Raw genomic sequence first — 19028 nt, 5'->3', positions numbered from 1 at the left:
TTCAGCTTTGTGATTCGAGTGTTTTGTGTCTGGCTATTGGAGCCGCCGTGGGTGGGTTGTAGCGGCCACCTGATGCCCACCGCACCTCCTGCTTTTGGTACCGATCGTCATCCCCAGTTGTTGCCCAACTGGTGATAGGATTTGGTGTTTGTTTTTTCGTCAGCTCGATGAGATGAGAGAGCCTTTTTGTGCCCCTCATCTAGGTGAGGAAGCCCTGTTGCGTGATGTGGCTGCCATCCTCCACCGGGGTATCAACCCCTCACCACTCATCATCTCGACTGGATGTTTCTCTCAGATCGTGGAGCATGTGAAAAAATTGTCGCGCAAAAAGGTAGGTTACCATTGATGCGACGCACCAGCGCGATGTGATGATTAGGTGGGATCTCAAATCCTCCGCGCCGCCTCGTCACTGGTGGATGGGCGTCATCAACGGAAGAGTCGACGGTCGACTGTTACTGGCTGCTTGCTGCTGTCAGAAGGATGCGCCATGGCACAAAAGCTCAGAATCCGCGGCCCCTCGTGTTTCTCCAACACATAAGTCACAGCTCGAGACACACAAAACACCGCGGCGCCGGCGGGGCGGACGTTGTCGTAAGGATGTCTCGAGCTTTTCGTCACACTTGTGAGCCTGTGAGATGGCTCAAAAGCCAGGTGCGCTAAGATTGCTTCTCAGTTCATGCCGGCATCCCTGGCCGACTTGGGGAAGCCAAGGGTCGCCAGGCCCAAAACGGTTTAAGCCCTCCAGAGTGGTGGGTGCAGGGATCAGCAGGGACCCGATGGTGGTCCGTCAAATTGCTCTCTCGCGAGGACGGCAACGGCCAGCAGAGAGACGACAGAAGAGAGAGAGCATCCAAAGTGCCATCGACAGGCATTTCGGGCAAGGCGCAAGGGTAAAAAAGAAGTGGAAGGGGCAACGGGGAGCCGAAGAAAAGCAACGGGACTCCCACTTGCCCATCCATCTCCAGCTTTCCAGGTTGTCACGGCTCTCTCCATCTCCAGTCTCCATTCCCTCGTTCATTCTCTTTTGTCTGTTCTGTCTTTTTCTCGTGGAGTGATCGATAGCCCATGTCGACATTACCTTACCTTACGCGTAGTCAACCTAATCGCAGCTGAGTGGGCGCCCTGCGATTGTTAGGTACCTACTATACTCATACTCAACAAGTTGAGACGAACTGTTTTGGCCACTCGTTTTTTTTGTGCGTCCTACTACATGGTTGCACCTTTCACGCCAGGAACGACACGAGAGGCCAGGCCATCGATATAAGGCCCTACCGCAGTACTAATTGGAGCAACACGCCCGCCTACCGCACCGCACCGCACCGCACCGCACCTACACTACCGACCTATCTATACCCAACCCCCGACCCCCGAGTCCAAGCAGCGACTCTCGACGTTCGTTTCCGTCCTTGGCTGCCCAAAGCACAAAGCCCACCGGCGCCGCCGCTCTGTCTTCGGTCCATTTGCGCTATTGTACGGAGACGGGGCGTCGCGCATAAACCCAGTCGCCCGCATAGCGCCTTGTCGTCCACTCATTTTTTTTGCTTCCGGTCCAGGGCTCTCAAATCTCTCCGCGAATCCCACACGCTACCGCCGGTACCCGTGCCTCTCTGCTCTTTTCAACGGGCTCCCGAACGCCAGCACCCGAGTGCAGTGCAGTCCGATATCGTGACGGCAACCACCGCATATCCCACGAACTTGTTTCTTTTTCCTAAGCCCTTTTGGTTTCGCCGCGATACGTCCGACCGACCAACCTATCAGCATTCCTCTGCACACTCGCTCGCCAATTGGTACGGTGCAATTCAATTCTAAACTTGCTAGCCATGAGCAGCCTCTTTTGAGCTGGCATTGACAATTGACTGTGGCGGACAGGCTCTTCGATACCACTCCGTTTCGGCCCGCGTTTTGACAGTGGAGGGTGAATCGGCGGTCGGTACTCTTTCTCCGGTGAAAGCAACACCCTACGTCCATGGACCTCGATCGACCCGAGCTCAAACTTTTGCTGTAAATAGAGGCGGAAGCCCCTGAAACCTTGTTGCACAGTCCTCCCACTTCGCGGCCACTGCCAGTCGCATCAACAACATGACAACCCTCCCAAGGCCATCGCGGCCTTCGAACGCACCTCCTCAAATTGCCCTACCAGCGCTTCCCGTTGGAAAAACACGAAAAAGCATGGGTGGACTAGCAGTTCCACCGACCAGGTCTACACCAGCATCACCAAAAGCCCTTCGAACACCGTCCTCGAATCTCCTTCCGCCTGCCACTCCAGCCCCTTCCGGAGCCTTACCTACACCCAGAACCGCCTCAGGATACAATGCGACGGGCAAGACACTTAGGAAAACAGTCAGCATCAGCGCTTTCCCGCACCCCCCTCGCGGAGATGGTCGAATATCCAGCCTCCCACCGAGCCCACTATCCGCCGGCCTTTCGCGCAAGGTCAAGACGCCTACGACACCGACCTATCAGTTTTCTAATGGATCCTCGAGTTTTCTTGCGGGAGCAGGCGACCAGAAATCAGTCTCGCGAACAGGAGGGACGAGGAATTCGGACGGACTGATTAGTGTGTCTTCACCGCCCCAGAGCCGCAGTTCCTCTGCGCAGGACTCGTATTCTACTTCTGCCACCCAGTACGAAGATGCCACCGATGCCGCATCCAGGTCAGATGCTTCCCCCGGAAAACCTGCCTCCAAGTTTGATGGCAAGGGAAACGTCGTGGTCAGTGTCAGAGTCCGGCCAGATGCTGCCGGCAATGACCAGACGCCAGATGGGGAGTGGATGGTGGAGGGAAGAAAATCGTTGATCTCATACCGCGGCAAGGAAGGGGGAGATTATATCTATGGTAAGAATTAATTCTACAAAGTAGACAGTTGAGTCTCGTAGCCGTCTGACCGTTTCTCAGATAACGTCTTTACGACACACGACGACAACGCCAAAGTCTACGACCACTGCGCGAAACGTTTGGTACGAAGAGTAATGGAGGGCTACCACGGGACAGTATTCGCCTACGGTATGACGGGCACTGGAAAAACCTTCTCGATGCAGGGAACTGCGTCATCCCCGGGTGTAATACCTCTCGCTATTACCGACATCTTCTCCTACATTCGCGAAACCCCCTCTCGAGAGTTCTTGCTCCGCGTCAGCTACCTGGAAATCTACAACGAGAAAATCCACGACCTGCTGAGCATGTCCACCAACAACGGCCCCGGCGCTAACCAGCAGCAGGAAGAGATCAAGCTACGTGAGGACAGCAAGAGGGGGGTTTATGCGAGCCCTCTCAAGGAGGAAATTGTGCAGAGTCCGACGCAGCTTCTGCGTGTGATTGCCCGTGGCGACCAGGCTCGTAGGACAGCAAGCACCCAATTCAACGCCAGGAGTTCCCGGAGTCACGCCGTGGTGCAGATTGTGGTGGAAAGCAGAGAGAGGGTCCCCGGAAGTGCTGCGGGGGATAGCAAACGCCAAGCGCTTCCGCCCGGTGGCGTCCGGGTGTCGACATTAAGTTTGATCGACTTGGCTGGTTCTGAGAAGGCGGCCGAGTCCAAGGAGAGGCGTCAAGAAGGGTCCCACATCAACAAAAGCTTACTCACTCTCGGAACGGTCATCGCCAAGCTCTCTGAGCAAAAGGCCGATGGCAAATCCGCCGACAAGGATGGGAAACACTTGCCGTACCGCGACAGCAAACTGACCAGATTACTCCAGGGCGCGCTGTCCGGTAACTCGTTGGTTAGCATTCTCTGCACAATTCAAATCGGCGCTCCTGCAAGCGCAACATCAGCAAACACGCACAACAACGAAACCCTCAACACATTAAAGTTTGCCTCTCGTGCCAAAAACAGCATTGTCAGCCACGCCAAGCGTGCCGAGGAGTCTTTGGGCGCTGGTGGCGACGGAGGCGCAAAGGTACTTTTGGAGCGGTACAGAATGGAGATTGCCGAGCTTCGAAAGGAGCTCGAAGCCCAAGCAAAGTCCAACAGCAAGAAGGAGGCCGAGATTGAGAAGGAGAGGGACGCCGAGGAGGAAAGGGCTCGTGAGAAGGAAGCCGAGTTGCGGCATGAAGAGCAGATGCTCGAAATGCAGCTTGCTAGAACCGCGCTGAAGGAGAGGATAGATCACCTCAACCGCCTCATACTCAGTTCAAAATCGATAGGGGTCAATGCGAGCGGGTCCTTCAGCTCGTTGGGCATTCATCCTCGATACTCGCAAGGTTCCATCCGGTCGTCGATGACTATCTCTAATGGAGGCAAGCTCAGCCTGGAGAGGACAGCGTCCATGACATCTAGTGCTTCAACAATTGGACGGAAGTCGAGTAGTCATCGGTCGTCTGGCGGTGCACCAGAAGCGGTACCACTGACAGAAGACGATGACAGCATGGGGGAGTACGGCGACGGGACGGCATCACTTGCCGCCCAGAACCGAGCCCTCCAAGCGGATCTTGTCGACAAGAACCGCTACATCCAAACGCTAGAGAAAAGATTGCTGCAAGCCCGCCGCGCGAGCTCCTCTCGGGCGTCGGTCGGCATTGCAACAGCAGGAAAGGGCATCATGGTTGGCGAGGACCATAGTGTGTCCGCTCTTCTCAAGGAGAAGGATGCCGAAATCGCGGAGCTCCGTGCCCGCCTCGACGACAAGGACCGGATGTTGACTGCGCTGCGGAGCGCGGCCAGGTCAAGAGACAATGCGGAACGAGTCGAGTCCCGGTCAGAGGCCCGCAACTCGCAAATTCTCGACAGCAACCCAGGGCCAGCACCGCTCGGCAGCCCGCCTGCCCCCAACTCGTTAGTTAGACAAGTCTCGCAGCTTCGGAAGCAGACGAAGAATGTCGATGAGATGAGCAAGATGCTCGACGAGATGCTTCACGAAAGGGTGGAGAGCGGGCAGGTTGTCAGGGGAAATCGGGGGAGCCTCAGGGTGGTTGGTCCAGAGAGGGAGCCGAGGGAGAGGGGGTCGTTGCTTAAGGAGTTGGTCCCTTCGCCACCGCCGACGATGCCATTACCTTCGCCGCAGATTCTCACGCAGAGCCCATCGCTTCCACCATCGATGCCACAACCTCCTCCACCACTGGGCGCGGGGCCAGCTGGATCCCAGCCACCGATTCAGTTACAGTTGTTGTCCAAGCAGAGGACCTCGTTAAGCCAGGAGCCGAGCAAAGCAGTTGCGATGGAGGTGTAGGAAGGGGGCCGTGGCCTGTATAACATGACGGAACATGTATAAGTGTTTTTTCTTTTTCCTTGGTTGGGTTTCACATGGAAGAAGATGGGGGTAAGGAATACGGGGTACTTTTTTTTCATTTTCTGTCTTATACCCGACTTGTTGTTATTGGTATTTTTGCTTTTTGGTCTTTTCAAAATAGCCCACCGTTTCTCTGTTATGGTGGAGATCGGGAAATTGGGGGGGAGGGGATCAAGTTTACTTTTCTCATCGTCATTTAGCAAGCCAGCGTCTTGTTGTTAATTTTGTACATTAGCTAGGAGTGAAGGGGGTGGTGGGAAAGGGGAGAGTTTTGTATGGGGGATCCAACTAGTTTGGCAAACTTTCTTGTTGGAGATTGGAGGAGGGAAGGGTTGGTTGGTGATGGGGCTCTTTTTGTATCCAATTTTGGCCTGCCTGGTTGTTTGTTGTCGAGGAGCAGGGGAGAGCATTTGTTCATCATTTTTTTCATCATTGAGGCTATGGCATCATGAGACGACGCACGCGCAAAAGGGGGGGTGGTGGTTAGGAGAGGTGGGAGGAGATGAGGTGGGATGGGAGAAAGAAAGAATGGAAAGCGATTTTTTGAAATGCCAAAAGAGATTATTCTAAACATTTGATGTGTTTGTTTTTCCACGCGTGCGTGGGTTTCGAGGCGGGGCATGATGATGACTTGAGAGAGTTTTTGTTGAAGCCTGGGGGCGAGTATGTGTTGATTTTGGAGGCCTATGTGTGAATGGGCGAGACGTATATACATGTGATAGCATGAATGAGAGGTAGTTTTCATTTTTTGTATTACGTTTGAGACCTGATAAGAATGTGGTGTAAACAAAACAAAAACCGAGAGAGGGGGGGCTGCATATCCAATTCTTCAGTGATCCAACACGAGGCTGAATATGGTTATATGAGTATCATGATGTAGAGGCTCAATATATTGGTTCAATTTGAGAGTATCTACCTCAGAGACCGAGCCCTAGCACTGATATGCCTCTGGCGATGCCTTCAAGGTCAGAGTCCGCTTACCTTCTCGTTGCTGGAGGTCACACAAACTTCCCCACCTGCCGTTGGTGGTGGTTCTCCATGCCAAGCGGGAAGGCACCGGTGTGCCGGGAAGGGCGGGAGCCAGGCATCTGATTGGATGATTTCCCCGAAGCTAGTGCGTTTCAGAAGCGACAGGGGCTCAACTGCCACAAATGGTGATCGCCGCCTGCCCCGCCTCCGCCGACAAAACTTGCCCTTTTTTCCAGCCCAAACGGAGGGGGAGTGGGAAATCCCTAGAACTTTTTGTCTGCTGAATTGCATCGTGCCGGCCATTTGGTGAGGCCGTCGAAAGGCCAGGGGGTCATGATGAACTCCAGATTCCGGGTCAAGACCTTTCTAGAATCTGGGGATGAAACCAGGAAGAGAGAATCACATCATTCATGCTGTTTGGTGTCTTGTAGATGGATCTCGCTTCCCGCTTCAAACAAGCCCCCGTTGGATATCGATAAGATTTGGTTTTGAGCTTTCCGGGGTATCGGTTCCTTGGGGCGCATGGGTTTGAGACCAAAACCAAGCGAAAGATCTGCTTTGTTTGCTGTTCTTCTTTGGCCTGTGATCTCATGGTGGGCCATAACCTCACCTGGCATTCTCCGTTGGCCCCCTGAACAACAGTCGCAGTGATCGACACAGAACAAGTCATCGGGGTCCATCCTCGAGGCGATCTTTTTCCCCTTCTCCCATTCTTCACCATGTACGTCAGTATATGAATTAAATTGTCGACTGTGACGCTGGGTGTCCAGTTGAACTTTGCTATTCTATTCTCGAAGCCAACGGCGGTTGTACCAGCTTCTGCTCTCGGCCACACCCCCTCCGAGCTGCGAATAGAAACTCGACGCAGTTCGCATCGCATACCGATTTTCCGATATACCAACAGCGCCTCTTTTGTCAGCCTCGGTCTGATTTGCGCACTCTCTTGAGAGGAAGACTCCAAAAGTGAGACTGAGACGCAGGTAAAGGTAGCACAACCTGGCCTGGTACCCCTCCAGTGCTCGTTGAACCGAACCCACACCCTCATTTCGGAGAGGGATATTTGGCCATTCTCATTTTCTGTCGAACACCGTTTGTCAATCCTCTAGATGATACTTCCAACACCTACCTAGTTCGTACTGGTGGCGATCTTTCGGCAGGTGGTCACTTCGGCTGTTCAAGCGGCCCGTCCACTTCAAGCAAGACCTCTTCTCCTCCGCCCTACCTCGAGAAGGGGGGGACACCGGCACTGCCGCTGATCTTCTTTGCTGGACCTGAAAATCCGGCTGGCCGCCCTCGCCATTCTATTCGATCAACATCTTGCATCTTTCACTCTGTCCTGCCCCCATATCGGCCTCCAACGGCCCATTCCGTCCACCACGTCGTCGTTGTCGCCTTGTAACAAGACCGCAAGCGCCTCGCTCCCTCTTGTACGACTGTGTTCTGAAGGGGTCCTGATCCGTGCCCACGAAAGATACGATATCCCGGTGGCATAAACGTCACTTGTCTTTTCGGGATTAGGGCTTGGGAGTTGAGCTCTCCCTGATAAGACAAAGATCCCGACATCAAGATCGCAACTCCCTTATGACTTCGACGAATTTCACCGGTCGGGTACCCCCACCAGAAATCCTTCAGCTCTCCTCTGCCGGACACGGAGAGCAGCACGCCGGTGTCGACAGAGACGAACAAAACGCCGCTCCAAACGCTGGGCTTCAGGACGGCGGCTTATTGTATTCCAAACGGTATACTTTTCCTGCGGTCGCCTTATCCAGTTCTTGATTTCGAACACTAGACTTTCCTTTCCTGGTTTCTGTTTCTGTTCTTCAACATGCCGCCAACACTTGACCTCAGTAGAACGGCGCATGCCAAAGCCATCTTGCCGCCCCGTATCAACCTTCGACGAGCAGCCTCGTACAATGTCGCCGAAAAGGGCCCTCTATCATCCACATCCTCTCGCTTCAGCTTCAACCACTTGGTATTCTCACCACCACCATCTCCAGGCCTTCCGTCACTCTCCCCACCGAAAAAGCCCCCCCAGAGGAAACTGATCCTAGGCGTACGCCCAATACGACTCATACGATATACGATCCGGATTTTGAGCATTCTTGCTGTCTTTTGGATCTCGCTCGAGGTTCTTACCTACCTCTTTGGACCGGAAATACCGATACCGGCTGATAACACACGACTGTCAGTCCCCGAGAAGCCGATAGTAGCACCGCCAAAACGAAGCGATGGAGTTGAGATGGTATCGCAGAAGGGGGCGCCAGATTTCGCTACGCCTATCGTCATCACCGACCATCGAGGTAAGGCGAAATGGACAGTATCGATACCGCCAGGGACACCGTTTCCACTGTCCCAGAAGGGTTACGCAGACATGTGTGGGAGGTGTGAGCAGGTAGCGGCCAGGGCGGTGGAATTGCGATCTCAGGGGTCCGGGTTGCCGCAGGTCTCACTCAGCTTCGGGGCAGAGGCACCCGATCACGACTTCATTGACGTTCAAGAAGCTGAGAAAGCTGGTTATTTGCCAAAGAGGGGAGCGGGAGGAACAAACACGGGGAAGCCTGTCTGCAAGAAGAGCCTCACTTTTGTTCTCGAGTCCGGCGAGGCTGGCCTGGGAAAAACGCTCATGATGCTCTGGATCGCATATGGTCTCGCCGAAAAAGAAGGCCGTGGTTTCTTCATCGACGACACGAGATGGGCATACGGAGAGTACTCCGACATCTTTGAAGCGCCGCCCGCGCAAGACTGCTCCCCACCTCCTGACCATGAACGACTCCCCTGCCCACCTCAGGCACGTCACCTGGTCGTCTCAGCTGCCAACGCCCACGAAGTCTTTGCCAACCTCCTCCCTCCTTCAGCAGAGGGAATCTTCTCCAGCTCTTCCCCACCCCTCGAACCACTCGATTCCTCCCTCCTCAAGAAGCAATTCGCGCTCGCTCGCTCCGGGTTCAGAGCCCTCTTTCACCTCAACGCCGGAGACGCCCGCCACGTCGATACTCGCACCCGCAAGCTCCTCGCCAAGCGTCTCGTGCCCAAAACCAAGGGCACACAATCTGGTCTTGCCATCGGCCTTCACATCCGCCGCGGCGACCGCCACCCGTTTGAACCCCAATACAGGCGCTCGTACCTTCCTGTGAACGTCTACACCGACTTTGCGCAGGAGATCATCGCCTCCAAGTTCAACTCGTCCGGCAGCATCTTCCACGACACGGCAGAAGAAAACCGGCTTGCGCGTGAACACTCGTTCATGATCCTCGCGTCTGACGACCCGCTTGTGTATGACTCTGAGGAAGTGAAGGACAACCTCAACGGGAAGAGGGTGGTGAGAGCGCAGGATAGGATCAAGCTCGCTTCCAAGCATGAGCTGCTCCCCAAGGGGGGGAAGGAAGAGGAGCTGGATCGGAACGTGATGCACAAGTTTGTGGATGAGGCTTTTGGGTGGGAGGGTGGGTTTTATGCCGGCATGTTTTGGAATTTGGGGGTGCCGACGGCGAATAATGGCAAGAAGGAGGAAAAGGGGGTGGGGGCTGAGTCGCTCCGGCTTAGGAGCTTGGTTGGGAGGGCTTACATGATGGATTTGGCGGTGCTGGCCGAGGCGAGCGATGTGGTGGTTTGCACGGTTAGTAGTTTGGGGTGTAGGTTGTTGGGGGTGATGATGGGGGAGGGGAGTGTCAAGGGGGGGAGGTGGGTGAATGTGGATGGGGGCTTGGGTTGGTTGGGTCTTCATTGAAGGTGTTTGTTGTTGTTATTGTTGTTGTTGTTGTAGTTTGTTGTTGTCGGTTGCAGGAGTTTTCTTTTCTTGTTATGACACTGTTTTTGCTTTTGGCGTTTAGGCTTGGGTAAAGGGGCATAAGAGAAAAGAAAAGAGCACATTCTTTTTATTGAAAAGGTGGGGGGAGGATTGGAAGAGGAGATGATACCATATACCACACACACATGGGAGCCATTCGTTGCATCTACCATCGTCATCATCATCATCATCATTAGCATGATTTTCTTTTCTCTTTTTCAAGTTGTACATACTTTCTCTTCATTCGCTTTTTCGTTTACGTTTTGGGGGGTGTGCTCAGACTTTGCATGGAGCGGGAATAGTCATTCGCTGGTTGTTTTACAGGGAGAAGACGATAGATATGTCGTTGGTGTTGTTGTTGTTGCTGTTGTCATTTTAGCCAAGGATAGGAAATCACATGAAATGAATAAGCAGCAGTGTTATTACTACGTATCATTAGGCACTAGGCTACTTTGGAAACTGTAATCGATATCGCTTCATGCGCCTGTTCTCGAGAGGGTGTTTCGCCTTGTTCTCAGTCTTCACTACTTGTGATCCAAACAACGGAGCGGAACCCCAGACAAGTTGAAGTTCTCATGATCTTGGGAAACCCACTGACAAGGCACAACTCGCCGCTTTGGTGAGAAGATGCCGGGTGTAAGCGCACGGTCAGTATCGGTATGAAGCTCTCACCGAGAGTACACTTGGGTCAAGTGACGAAGAGAGAGCGACATGCTCAATATCACCAACACCCTACCATCGCACATCCGCGATAGCACTTGTCAGCGGAGCCCACGGGCGTTGACACACCGCACTCCACAGCATGAGGTGGGTAGGGTTCATCCGATGACAGCACGCCCTGCAGGTACGAAGTACGGGACAACTGGTTAAGCCAAGCCACCATATCCCACAGGCGGTCTGTACATGGAGAGCAGAGAAGACGGCCCTTCAGGAGAAGGAACGGTGAAACGAAAAACGAAGGCATTCGCTTACGGCCAGAATGCGCCCAGCTTCTCACAAGGTCGGCGCATATGTGGTGGTCAACGGTAATTGCCGTGGAATCATTGGCGCAACTTTGATCGGATGTTGCCTTTCTATCGCATGATGTGAGTAAACGGTGCGGTGGGAGCGTACGGATGCGAAGTACCCAGGTACCGTGCGAATGCGAATACGAAACCGCTCTTGGAGAGCGCCTGATTGGCCAATCTGGGCTGCCGTGGCAGGGGCAGATTACCTACCCAAAAGCCAATTCGCATCCCTTTTTTCTTGATGACATGAACTCTAGAAAAGTTCTTCGCTCCTTCTACTTAAAGGTCGCGAGATTCTTCTCTTTCTTTCCCCGTGGGCTTTGATTGTTGGCATCTCGCACGTGCGCTTGTTGCATTTCCCAGCAGCCTTGGACACGTTCTTTTTCTCTACTTCTTTTTAATCTTCCCTCCCCGACAGAATGGGTTTCCTCCAGGATGTCGCGGGCCCTCTGCTCGAGGGCTTCTCGACGCTGGGACTGGCATCGCAAATCGGTGTCGCGACGGCCACCTTTGTGGTCGTGGCTGTCGTCCTCAATGTGCTCAAGCAGGTGCTGTTCAAGAGCCCCAACGAGCCACCGATGGTGTTCCACTGGTTCCCCATCATTGGAAGCACCATCACCTACGGCATGGATCCCCCCAAGTTCTTCCACGAGAACAGAAAGAAGGTGAGCAAGCTCCTATCGCCATCATATGCGCGCGCGTCTGGGTACTAACCGTTTCTGACGACAGCACGGCGACTGCTTCACCTTCATCCTTCTCGGCAAGAAGACCACCGTCTACGTCGGCCCCGAGGGCAACAACTTCATTCTCAACGGCAAGATTCGCGATGTGAATGCTGAGGAGATCTACACCGTTCTCACTACCCCTGTTTTCGGCAAGGATGTTGTCTACGACTGCCCCAATGCGAAGCTGATGGAGCAGAAGAAGGTTGGTCCAATCGAACGATGCCATCTGCAAGACTCTGGTTAGCTGACACGCCGAAAAACAGTTCATGAAGATTGCCCTCACCACCGAAGCTTTCCGCTCCTATGTCCCCATCATCTCCGACGAGGTTACCAGCTACCTCAAGCGTACCCCCGACTTCAAGGGCCAGTCTGGCGTTGTCAACATCTGCCCCAAGATGGCTCAGATCACCATCTTCACCGCCTCTCACGCGCTCCAGGGCAAGGAGATCCGCGACCAGTTCGACGAGAAGCTTGCCGACCTCTACCACGACTTGGATATGGGCTTTTCTCCCATCAACTTTATGCTTCACTGGGCTCCCCTCCCCTGGAACAACCGCCGTGATCACGCCCAGCGAACTGTCGCCAAGATCTACATGGACACAATGAAGCGCCGTCGCGCTCGCGGCGATGATGGCCAGAAGGATATGATGCAGCATCTCATGAACTCCACCTACAAGAACGGCACCAAGGTTCCCGATCACGAAATCGCCCACATGATGATTGCCTTGTTGATGGCCGGCCAGCACTCTTCTTCGTCCACCAGCTCCTGGATCATGTGCCGTCTCGCCTCCAGACCTGATGTTATGGAAGCTCTCTACCAGGAACAGATCGACAACCTTGGCAAGGATCTTCCCCCCCTCAAGTACGAGGATCTCGCCAAGCTCCCTCTCAACCAGGCCATCGTCAAGGAGACTCTCCGCCTCCACGCCCCTATCCACTCCATCATGCGCGCCGTCAAGTCTCCCATGCCCGTCCCCGGCACCAAGTATGTCATCCCTACCGACCACGTCCTCCTCGCCGCCCCCGGTGTCTCCGCGACCGACTCTCAGTACTTCCCCGAGCCCGACAAGTGGGAGCCCGCGCGCTGGCAAAAGGATCACCCTCTGGCCCCTAGTATGGTTCGCAATGAGGATGAGATCAACGAGGAAGAGGAAGAGAAGATCGATTACGGCTATGGTCTCGTCAGCAAGGGCTCCGCGTCTCCTTACCTTCCCTTCGGTGCCGGTAGACATCGTTGCATTGGCGAGCACTTTGCCAATGTGCAGCTTCAGACCATCACCGCTGAGATTGTCCGCGCTTTCAAGTTCAGAAACGTGGATGGCAGCGACAAGGTGATTGGCACAGATTATGCCTCTCTCTTCTCGAGACCATTGGAGCCAGCGAACATTTACTGGGAGAGGAGAAATTAGACTTATGTGTTGTTGTTGTTGTTGTTGGATGCGATGAGTTGTTGTTTCGTGGCGTTTGGGTCTGTGGTCGTCATTGATGAACCAAGTTATAGTGAGTGCTTTCTTGGAACAAAAGGGAAAGCATTTGCATTGGGAGGAAGGGAAGGGAAAGCAAAAACACGGACACTGGGAAAGATGGGAAGGAGGGGTATGTGGACGACCAGTGATGACTTTGCAAAGTATATATACACTTATTTAATACTAATATCACAAATCATAAGAGATCGTGGCTGTTGGTTGTGCATTAGTGTTGTGGGTTGGTGGTGGGTTGAGGGGGGTGATTGGTCTGGGGGGGCTTGAGCGGTTGGTCTAGGAAGTTGTTGGCTGAGATGACGGACGATGGCCACTGGTGTAGAGCATCATCTTCAGGCATCGTTGCAAATATCACAACCAACCTATTATCCCCTCCAGGAATCATTGCGTATGGCAAGTCAGGCTGTGGACAAAATTTTAGGGGCTGCTATTGTGAATAAAGGCTTTCGAGGGCAGTCGATAGGTCTTTTAACAAAAGTAAGGTTGATAGATCTTGAACATGTTATTACCCCACAACATGCAAGTGTATACCAGCTCCCATTCATTTCTCAACAACAACCAAACCAAGTTTTACCTTTCAGGTCGGGGTACAAGGCACCTATACAGAGCAGGCTAGGTAGGTAGCATCACGATATCCTGATTGGCAAAACCCACAGCTTTGTTTCTTATCCTCGGATAAAGGGCGTAAAGCAGGTGTGTGTGTGTAACCAACATAAGGAGTGACCCCCTATTTCCACTCTAAACCACGTAGATAGTCAGTCAGCTCGGACACGGCCCATCATCATCATTACCTCCACACAACCAACCAATTTTCATATCGCAGTTCCAGAATCATCACGCCCGTATTTTAAAACCGAGAGTAGAGTTTGATATTTCTATCTTTATCCCAAAACCCTGAAGCCACCGACTACAAGAACAACAAGAACAAGAACCTTTACATCAGCAAGCAAGCAAGCAGCAAATAGCAAATTGCAAGCAAGCAAAATCACCATACACAAAAAAAGAAGAAGCCAAGTGCAACCTCCTTCATCTCCTGTTCCCCTCCACCCAAAACAAAAAAAGACCCAAATAAAAAGAAGACAAAGAGAGAAACCGACAGAAATCAACAACCTACAAGTACTTTTCCCAACCGATTTTTTTGCACCACATTGCGCCAACTTGTACCACCTACCCCCCCCCGCCCCCTCCCTTTATTTCCCCCATCTTCTCAAACATATCTTGGGGGATAAAAACTCACCTCCAGGTTTTGGATACCTATCCCCTCCCTTCTACCATCATCATACCACACATTTCTCATACTTGTCTCCCTTCCATGAAACTTTTTGATACCTCATACGCCTCGCCATTTTGGGGTCCCATCCACAGAAAGCCAGAGAAATCACAAGGAAAATAAGAGAGAGAGAAAAAAGGAACACAAATAAAATCAGCAAACAAAAAAGCACACATCCCCCTTCTCCCCAACTCCTCGCTGGCTTGCTCGCTTCATCACTCGCGCACAACAGCCTGTTCTTTCCCGCCTCCTCGCGCTCTCAAAAAAAAAAAACCAAACACACACCCCAAGCCCCCCTAAACCAGTCCAGCCCAGCTAGTCCAGCCGCAAGGCCCTCAATTAGTGATTATTACTGGTGAAATAACGAGTGTATAACGTTAGCTCCCCTTCTTCACCTCTCCGCGCCGAGTTTTTTTCCCTTGCCGCAACCATCCCAAATATCACCACCCCAATTTTGTTCCTCTCCCTCTCACTCTCTCAACACCATTTTTTGCTGTCGTCAGAACCCCCCGGTCTAATGGTATTCGTTCGGTTCGTGGTCTTCGTCTCTTCCGGGCTCTCTCCTTTCTCGCTCTAAAACGCTGTCTCGGTGGGGGGAAAAAGCAGGTCTCCTCTATGTTGTGCGTATCGTTATCGTCGGCCAGTCTTTTGATTGGCCTCAAACCAGTCAACAGAAAGGACCAATGGGAGAAAGGGATAAAAATGAAAGAAACAAAAAGAGGACAACGGGGTATCAGTCTGAAATCCAGTCTATGCTTTGGGGTATATAGATCCGCAGACAGCCTTCCCGCGTGCGCTTTACTCGGAAAAAAAAAGTCGTCCCCTCCCACGCCTAGGACCACCAGGAAAACGCCGGACCGCATGATGCAGGAGAAATGCAAAAGTACCCGAACCAGGAAAAAATGGTGAAGAAGGCAAGTATGTTTATGCCGTAGGATAAGGAGGCGAATCGCTCAGCAGGATACCATTGTTGCATAAGAGATACTGAGTCGGAATGCCACGCTTAATGAGTGTTGTCTTCGTTGATATTGGGAAGGTTTTGCTGTATGGCCATAAATCCTGCGGGATTCTGCATCATGCTGGAAAAGAGGTTCTGCTGCTGAGCTCGAAGTTCCGGGTCGCACGGTGGGGAGTGTTGCTTGTGCTGGACGAAGATACGTTAGTGTTCAGAGCTTTATAGACCTTGCTGTGAGGTGTTTGCCTACGTATTTTAGACCGTTCAGGTTCTTGTACCGCTTGCCGCAGACTTCGCACTTGAAGGGTTTCTCCTTTTCCATACCCAGGGTGCCTGGATAGGGCGCATGAGTCTCAGGATTGACGATGGAGAATGTGCCGTCGCCATTCTCGTGGAGCTGCTGGGTCGAATGCCCATGTGTCTTGTGATACCTAGAATTTGGGTCAGCAACACATCACCTGGATCGGTTGCACTGTTTTAATGGTTACTTACTTCAAGCCGTTTTGGTTCTTGTAGGCTTTCTCACAGCCGATGACGGGGCACTTGAACGGCTTGTGCTCTTCGGGTGGTGGCATCATCAGCGCAGTGAAGTGCTGAAGAAGCGTGGTTGGATCCATGCCCGGTGGCAGTTGGCTGTAGTCAAGATTCATGCTTACCAACTGCTGCTGCACTTGCTGCTGCATTTGCAACTGCTGTTCCATGGCTCGTTGCTGGCTGGTCATCTGAGCCGAAGAACCCCCGGGACTGTAAAGGCGCTTCGCAGGGTCGTCGATGGTGTTGTTGATATTGAACGGAAAACCGCCTAGAGGCGCCAAGTTGTTGGTGTTAAGCTTCATGGGCAGGCCTGACATATCATCATCCTCCTCCATAGCGTTATCTTGTGAGAACTGTTGTCCGCGCTGGGGCAGGCCTTGGTGAGTCGTCAGTGTTGGTGTGTTGACCGAAGAGACGGTAGGATTGTTCTGGAATCCAAAGCTCTGAGCAGCTGGTGTTGGAGGCTGCGAAGTGCGCAACGCTTGATGAGGAAGCCCCGAGGCATTAAGATGAAGCTGGGGTCGCTGCTGCTGACCAAAGAGGTGACGGGTCTGCTGTATGCGTTGGCTGTCGTCCATATCCATGTGCCCGACAGCATCATCCATTTCCATGTCGCCAACTGCATCCATCTCGTCGTTGAGGTGAGACATGTGGTTGACCTTGGGTGCGACCGGAGCCGCCTGCTGTCGCATCATACCGAATCCACCAGCGCCCAGGTTGCTGGCGCCAGTACCAGGCTGGCGCTGTTGCTGGAACCCATGCATCGGTTGTGTTGGCTGCTGTGGTCTGACTGAAGGTGCAACAGAAGTTGCACGACTGGCAGGACCACGCGTGAAGTTCCCGCCGAACCCAGGCCCCAACGTGGAGTTTCCCGTGAGGTTAGTATGCTGCTCTTCATAATGCTGGAGCAGATCATGAAGGGTATCCCACGTCGTCTCGCAGCAGATAAAGTCGCGCATAAAGGATGCTTCCAGCTTGGGCATATAGGACGATGAGTGGAACGATGGTGACTGATGTGTCGGATATGGAGAAGTGCCGGCCATCATTATCCTGCAAGGTATGTATCAGTCACACCTGATCGAAAGCATGATTCAAGTTTTCAGTTATAAGTGATGTAGACGCAGTGGCGGGGTGCGCCGCAACCAGCGTGCGCGAAAGAGGTCCCGTGAGAATGCTAACATGGATAACACTTACTCGTCCTTGACAAAACTCCCCAAAGAGATACCACCCCAGCTCATACCACCCATCAGACTGCCGGGTCCGATGTTATTCGAGTCCCGGCGAGTGCGATTGGGGTTGGTCATGGAGATGGGCCTTGCGCCGACAAACGAGTCCTGTCGACTGCGGCCGAGGCCTGAGTCGTAGACGGAGCCGGTCGCCATGTCGATATCTGGTATACCTGGCGTGTTGCTTGTTGGTATCGCTGCGTGGTTGGACAGGGCAGCAGAGGCGGCGACGTCGTCGCTGCAATCGAGCAGAAAATCAAAATCGGTATTCTGGGGATCTTGAGGCGGGAGCGATGCGATGTCAACGAAATGCGACTTTGGGGGCGCGGGGACAAAAAGGCCAGAGGCAGGGGATTTGGGAGTGGCCGGCTGAGGCGTCAAAGATGGTGAACGTGACGACGAATTGTTGAGAGAGGAAGGCGAATCACTGGAGGCAGAGGCCAAAGGTGATGCGCGATTGGGACAAATATTATTAGTGAGAGTTGTGAGAGTATTTTGGCCAGTCCCCGATGGCTCCGCAGGCTCGGGGCTCGCTGTGGAATTGATGAGTGAACTCGACATGGGATGTTGCATGGCAAAAGAGGGCCTTGTTGTGGGGAGCGCTGCCTAGCCTCGGATGCGGGAGGGGTTGTTTCCTCCACTGTTGCTCTAGTTAGTGCCCACTGGAAACGGTTGGACGACGGGGTGCTGGCAGCTGCTTGATGCCCAATACCCAGGTGGGGGAGAGCAGTGCGGTTTTGGGGGGGCTCTTGGGGGGCTTCAATGGAAAGGATGAGACGGAAGGAAAAGAAGAAGAGCATATGGGGAGGGAGCTGACCTCGAGTTATAATAATAATGCTCCTCTCGGCTCAATGCGAGACCTGAAGCTAGAGTTTCGGCACGCACTCTCAACCTGGAAGGTCAACCACCCAGTACTTCGTAGCCCACAGGCACGGGGGCGTCGCGTTCTTTCTGGAGGCGTTTGACCCCAGTGGATTCAGGCTTGAAGGCTAGGGTCAGCGAGTTATAACGGCGTCGGTTCCGCTTGTTGGGGGTCGACCGTTCAGCGGCTCAGAATCGACCGCCAAGAAACAGAAATCGTGTGTAAGTGTTAGGCCTGTTAGGGGACCGTGGTACGGCCAATGACTAATTCCTGCTGTCGACAGAGGGTATCACAGAGCCATGCGCGCCAGCCACAACAGCCCAGAGGAGTACCGTCGAGGATAAGATATGGTTCGGTGGTGCCTCGGTGGTGTTTATGAGGGTGTAATGGTGACTCTTTTTCACGCCCCTTTGAGGTAGCGATGGATATAAGACTCGGCGGTATTTGAGGGGCGCCCCTGGGCTTCTCGAAGCCGATGTCTTGGCAAATGGCGTGCAGATCAATCGCAGGCTCAGTATGCCCGAGAGCCGAAAGCACCTGCGAGAACAGACAGGCGTGGCGGTAGGGAACCGAGTACGGGATTCGTACACCTCGGTAATAATGTACTGTACAGCTGGAGACAGACAAGAGACAGGTGGAGGTGGGCAAACGGCGGCCTTGGGTGGTAGGTGGCGGGTTCAAAGAGGATACTGATGACGAGGAGGGAAAGTACTAACAGCTGGAGACAGACTGGAGTAATGGACCAGTATCAATGATGGTGGGGAGGGGGCCGTGAGAAGGAGAGACAGAGGACGAGAAGAAGATACGAAATGGGAGGCAGAGAGAGCTCAACCAGACATGAGCATAAGGCAGGAATGGAAAGAGTTCGAGGTCATGCGGGCAGGCGCAACAAAGATATGGTTATGGCGGCAGGCTGGGAAGGCACTAACAGACCTGAGACGGACAGTGTCCTTGCCATCTGCTAACGCCGACTACGGTAAACGGTACCT

The 19028-nt window shown here is 53.3% G+C and overlaps 4 protein-coding genes across 4 annotated transcripts; 3 read left to right on the top strand and 1 right to left on the bottom strand.

The window, feature by feature from the left end:
- Nucleotides 1-639: 639 nt before the first annotated feature.
- On the top strand, nt 640-5697 carry KIP2 (Kinesin-like protein kip2). Its single transcript, XM_062941687.1, has 3 exons — nt 640-1787; nt 1870-2836; nt 2897-5697. Exons 2-3 carry the CDS (start codon nt 2080-2082, stop codon nt 5161-5163), a joined length of 3024 nt encoding a protein of 1007 aa, XP_062804570.1. The 5' UTR covers nt 640-1787; nt 1870-2079; the 3' UTR covers nt 5164-5697.
- A 1082-nt stretch (nt 5698-6779) lies between these two features.
- On the top strand, nt 6780-10442 carry QC764_104480 (uncharacterized protein). The gene is made up of 2 exons (XM_062941686.1): nt 6780-7931; nt 8041-10442. The coding sequence occupies exons 1-2, from the start codon at nt 7774-7776 to the stop codon at nt 9917-9919; spliced, it is 2037 nt and encodes a 678-aa protein (XP_062804569.1). The 5' UTR covers nt 6780-7773; the 3' UTR covers nt 9920-10442.
- Nucleotides 10443-10954: 512 nt separating this feature from the next.
- ERG11 (Lanosterol 14-alpha-demethylase) lies at nt 10955-13422 on the top strand. Its single transcript, XM_062941685.1, has 3 exons — nt 10955-11651; nt 11716-11913; nt 11975-13422. Exons 1-3 carry the CDS (start codon nt 11406-11408, stop codon nt 13118-13120), a joined length of 1590 nt encoding a protein of 529 aa, XP_062804568.1. The 5' UTR covers nt 10955-11405; the 3' UTR covers nt 13121-13422.
- A 593-nt stretch (nt 13423-14015) lies between these two features.
- Nucleotides 14016-18922, bottom strand: SFP1 (Transcriptional regulator of ribosomal biogenesis proteins). The gene is made up of 4 exons (XM_062941684.1): nt 17146-18922; nt 15910-17001; nt 15668-15848; nt 14016-15606 (listed from the first exon to the last, which is right to left on the bottom strand). Exons 1-4 carry the CDS (start codon nt 17748-17750, stop codon nt 15466-15468), a joined length of 2019 nt encoding a protein of 672 aa, XP_062804567.1. The 5' UTR covers nt 17751-18922; the 3' UTR covers nt 14016-15465.
- Nucleotides 18923-19028: the final 106 nt, after the last annotated feature.

Source organism: Podospora pseudoanserina, chromosome 1 (genome assembly GCF_035222485.1).
Source record: "Podospora pseudoanserina strain CBS 124.78 chromosome 1, whole genome shotgun sequence".
Lineage (NCBI taxonomy): Eukaryota > Fungi > Ascomycota > Sordariomycetes > Sordariales > Podosporaceae > Podospora > Podospora pseudoanserina.
The sequence above is the reverse complement of the archived record's forward strand: the minus strand, read 5'-3'. Positions and strand labels throughout refer to the sequence as shown.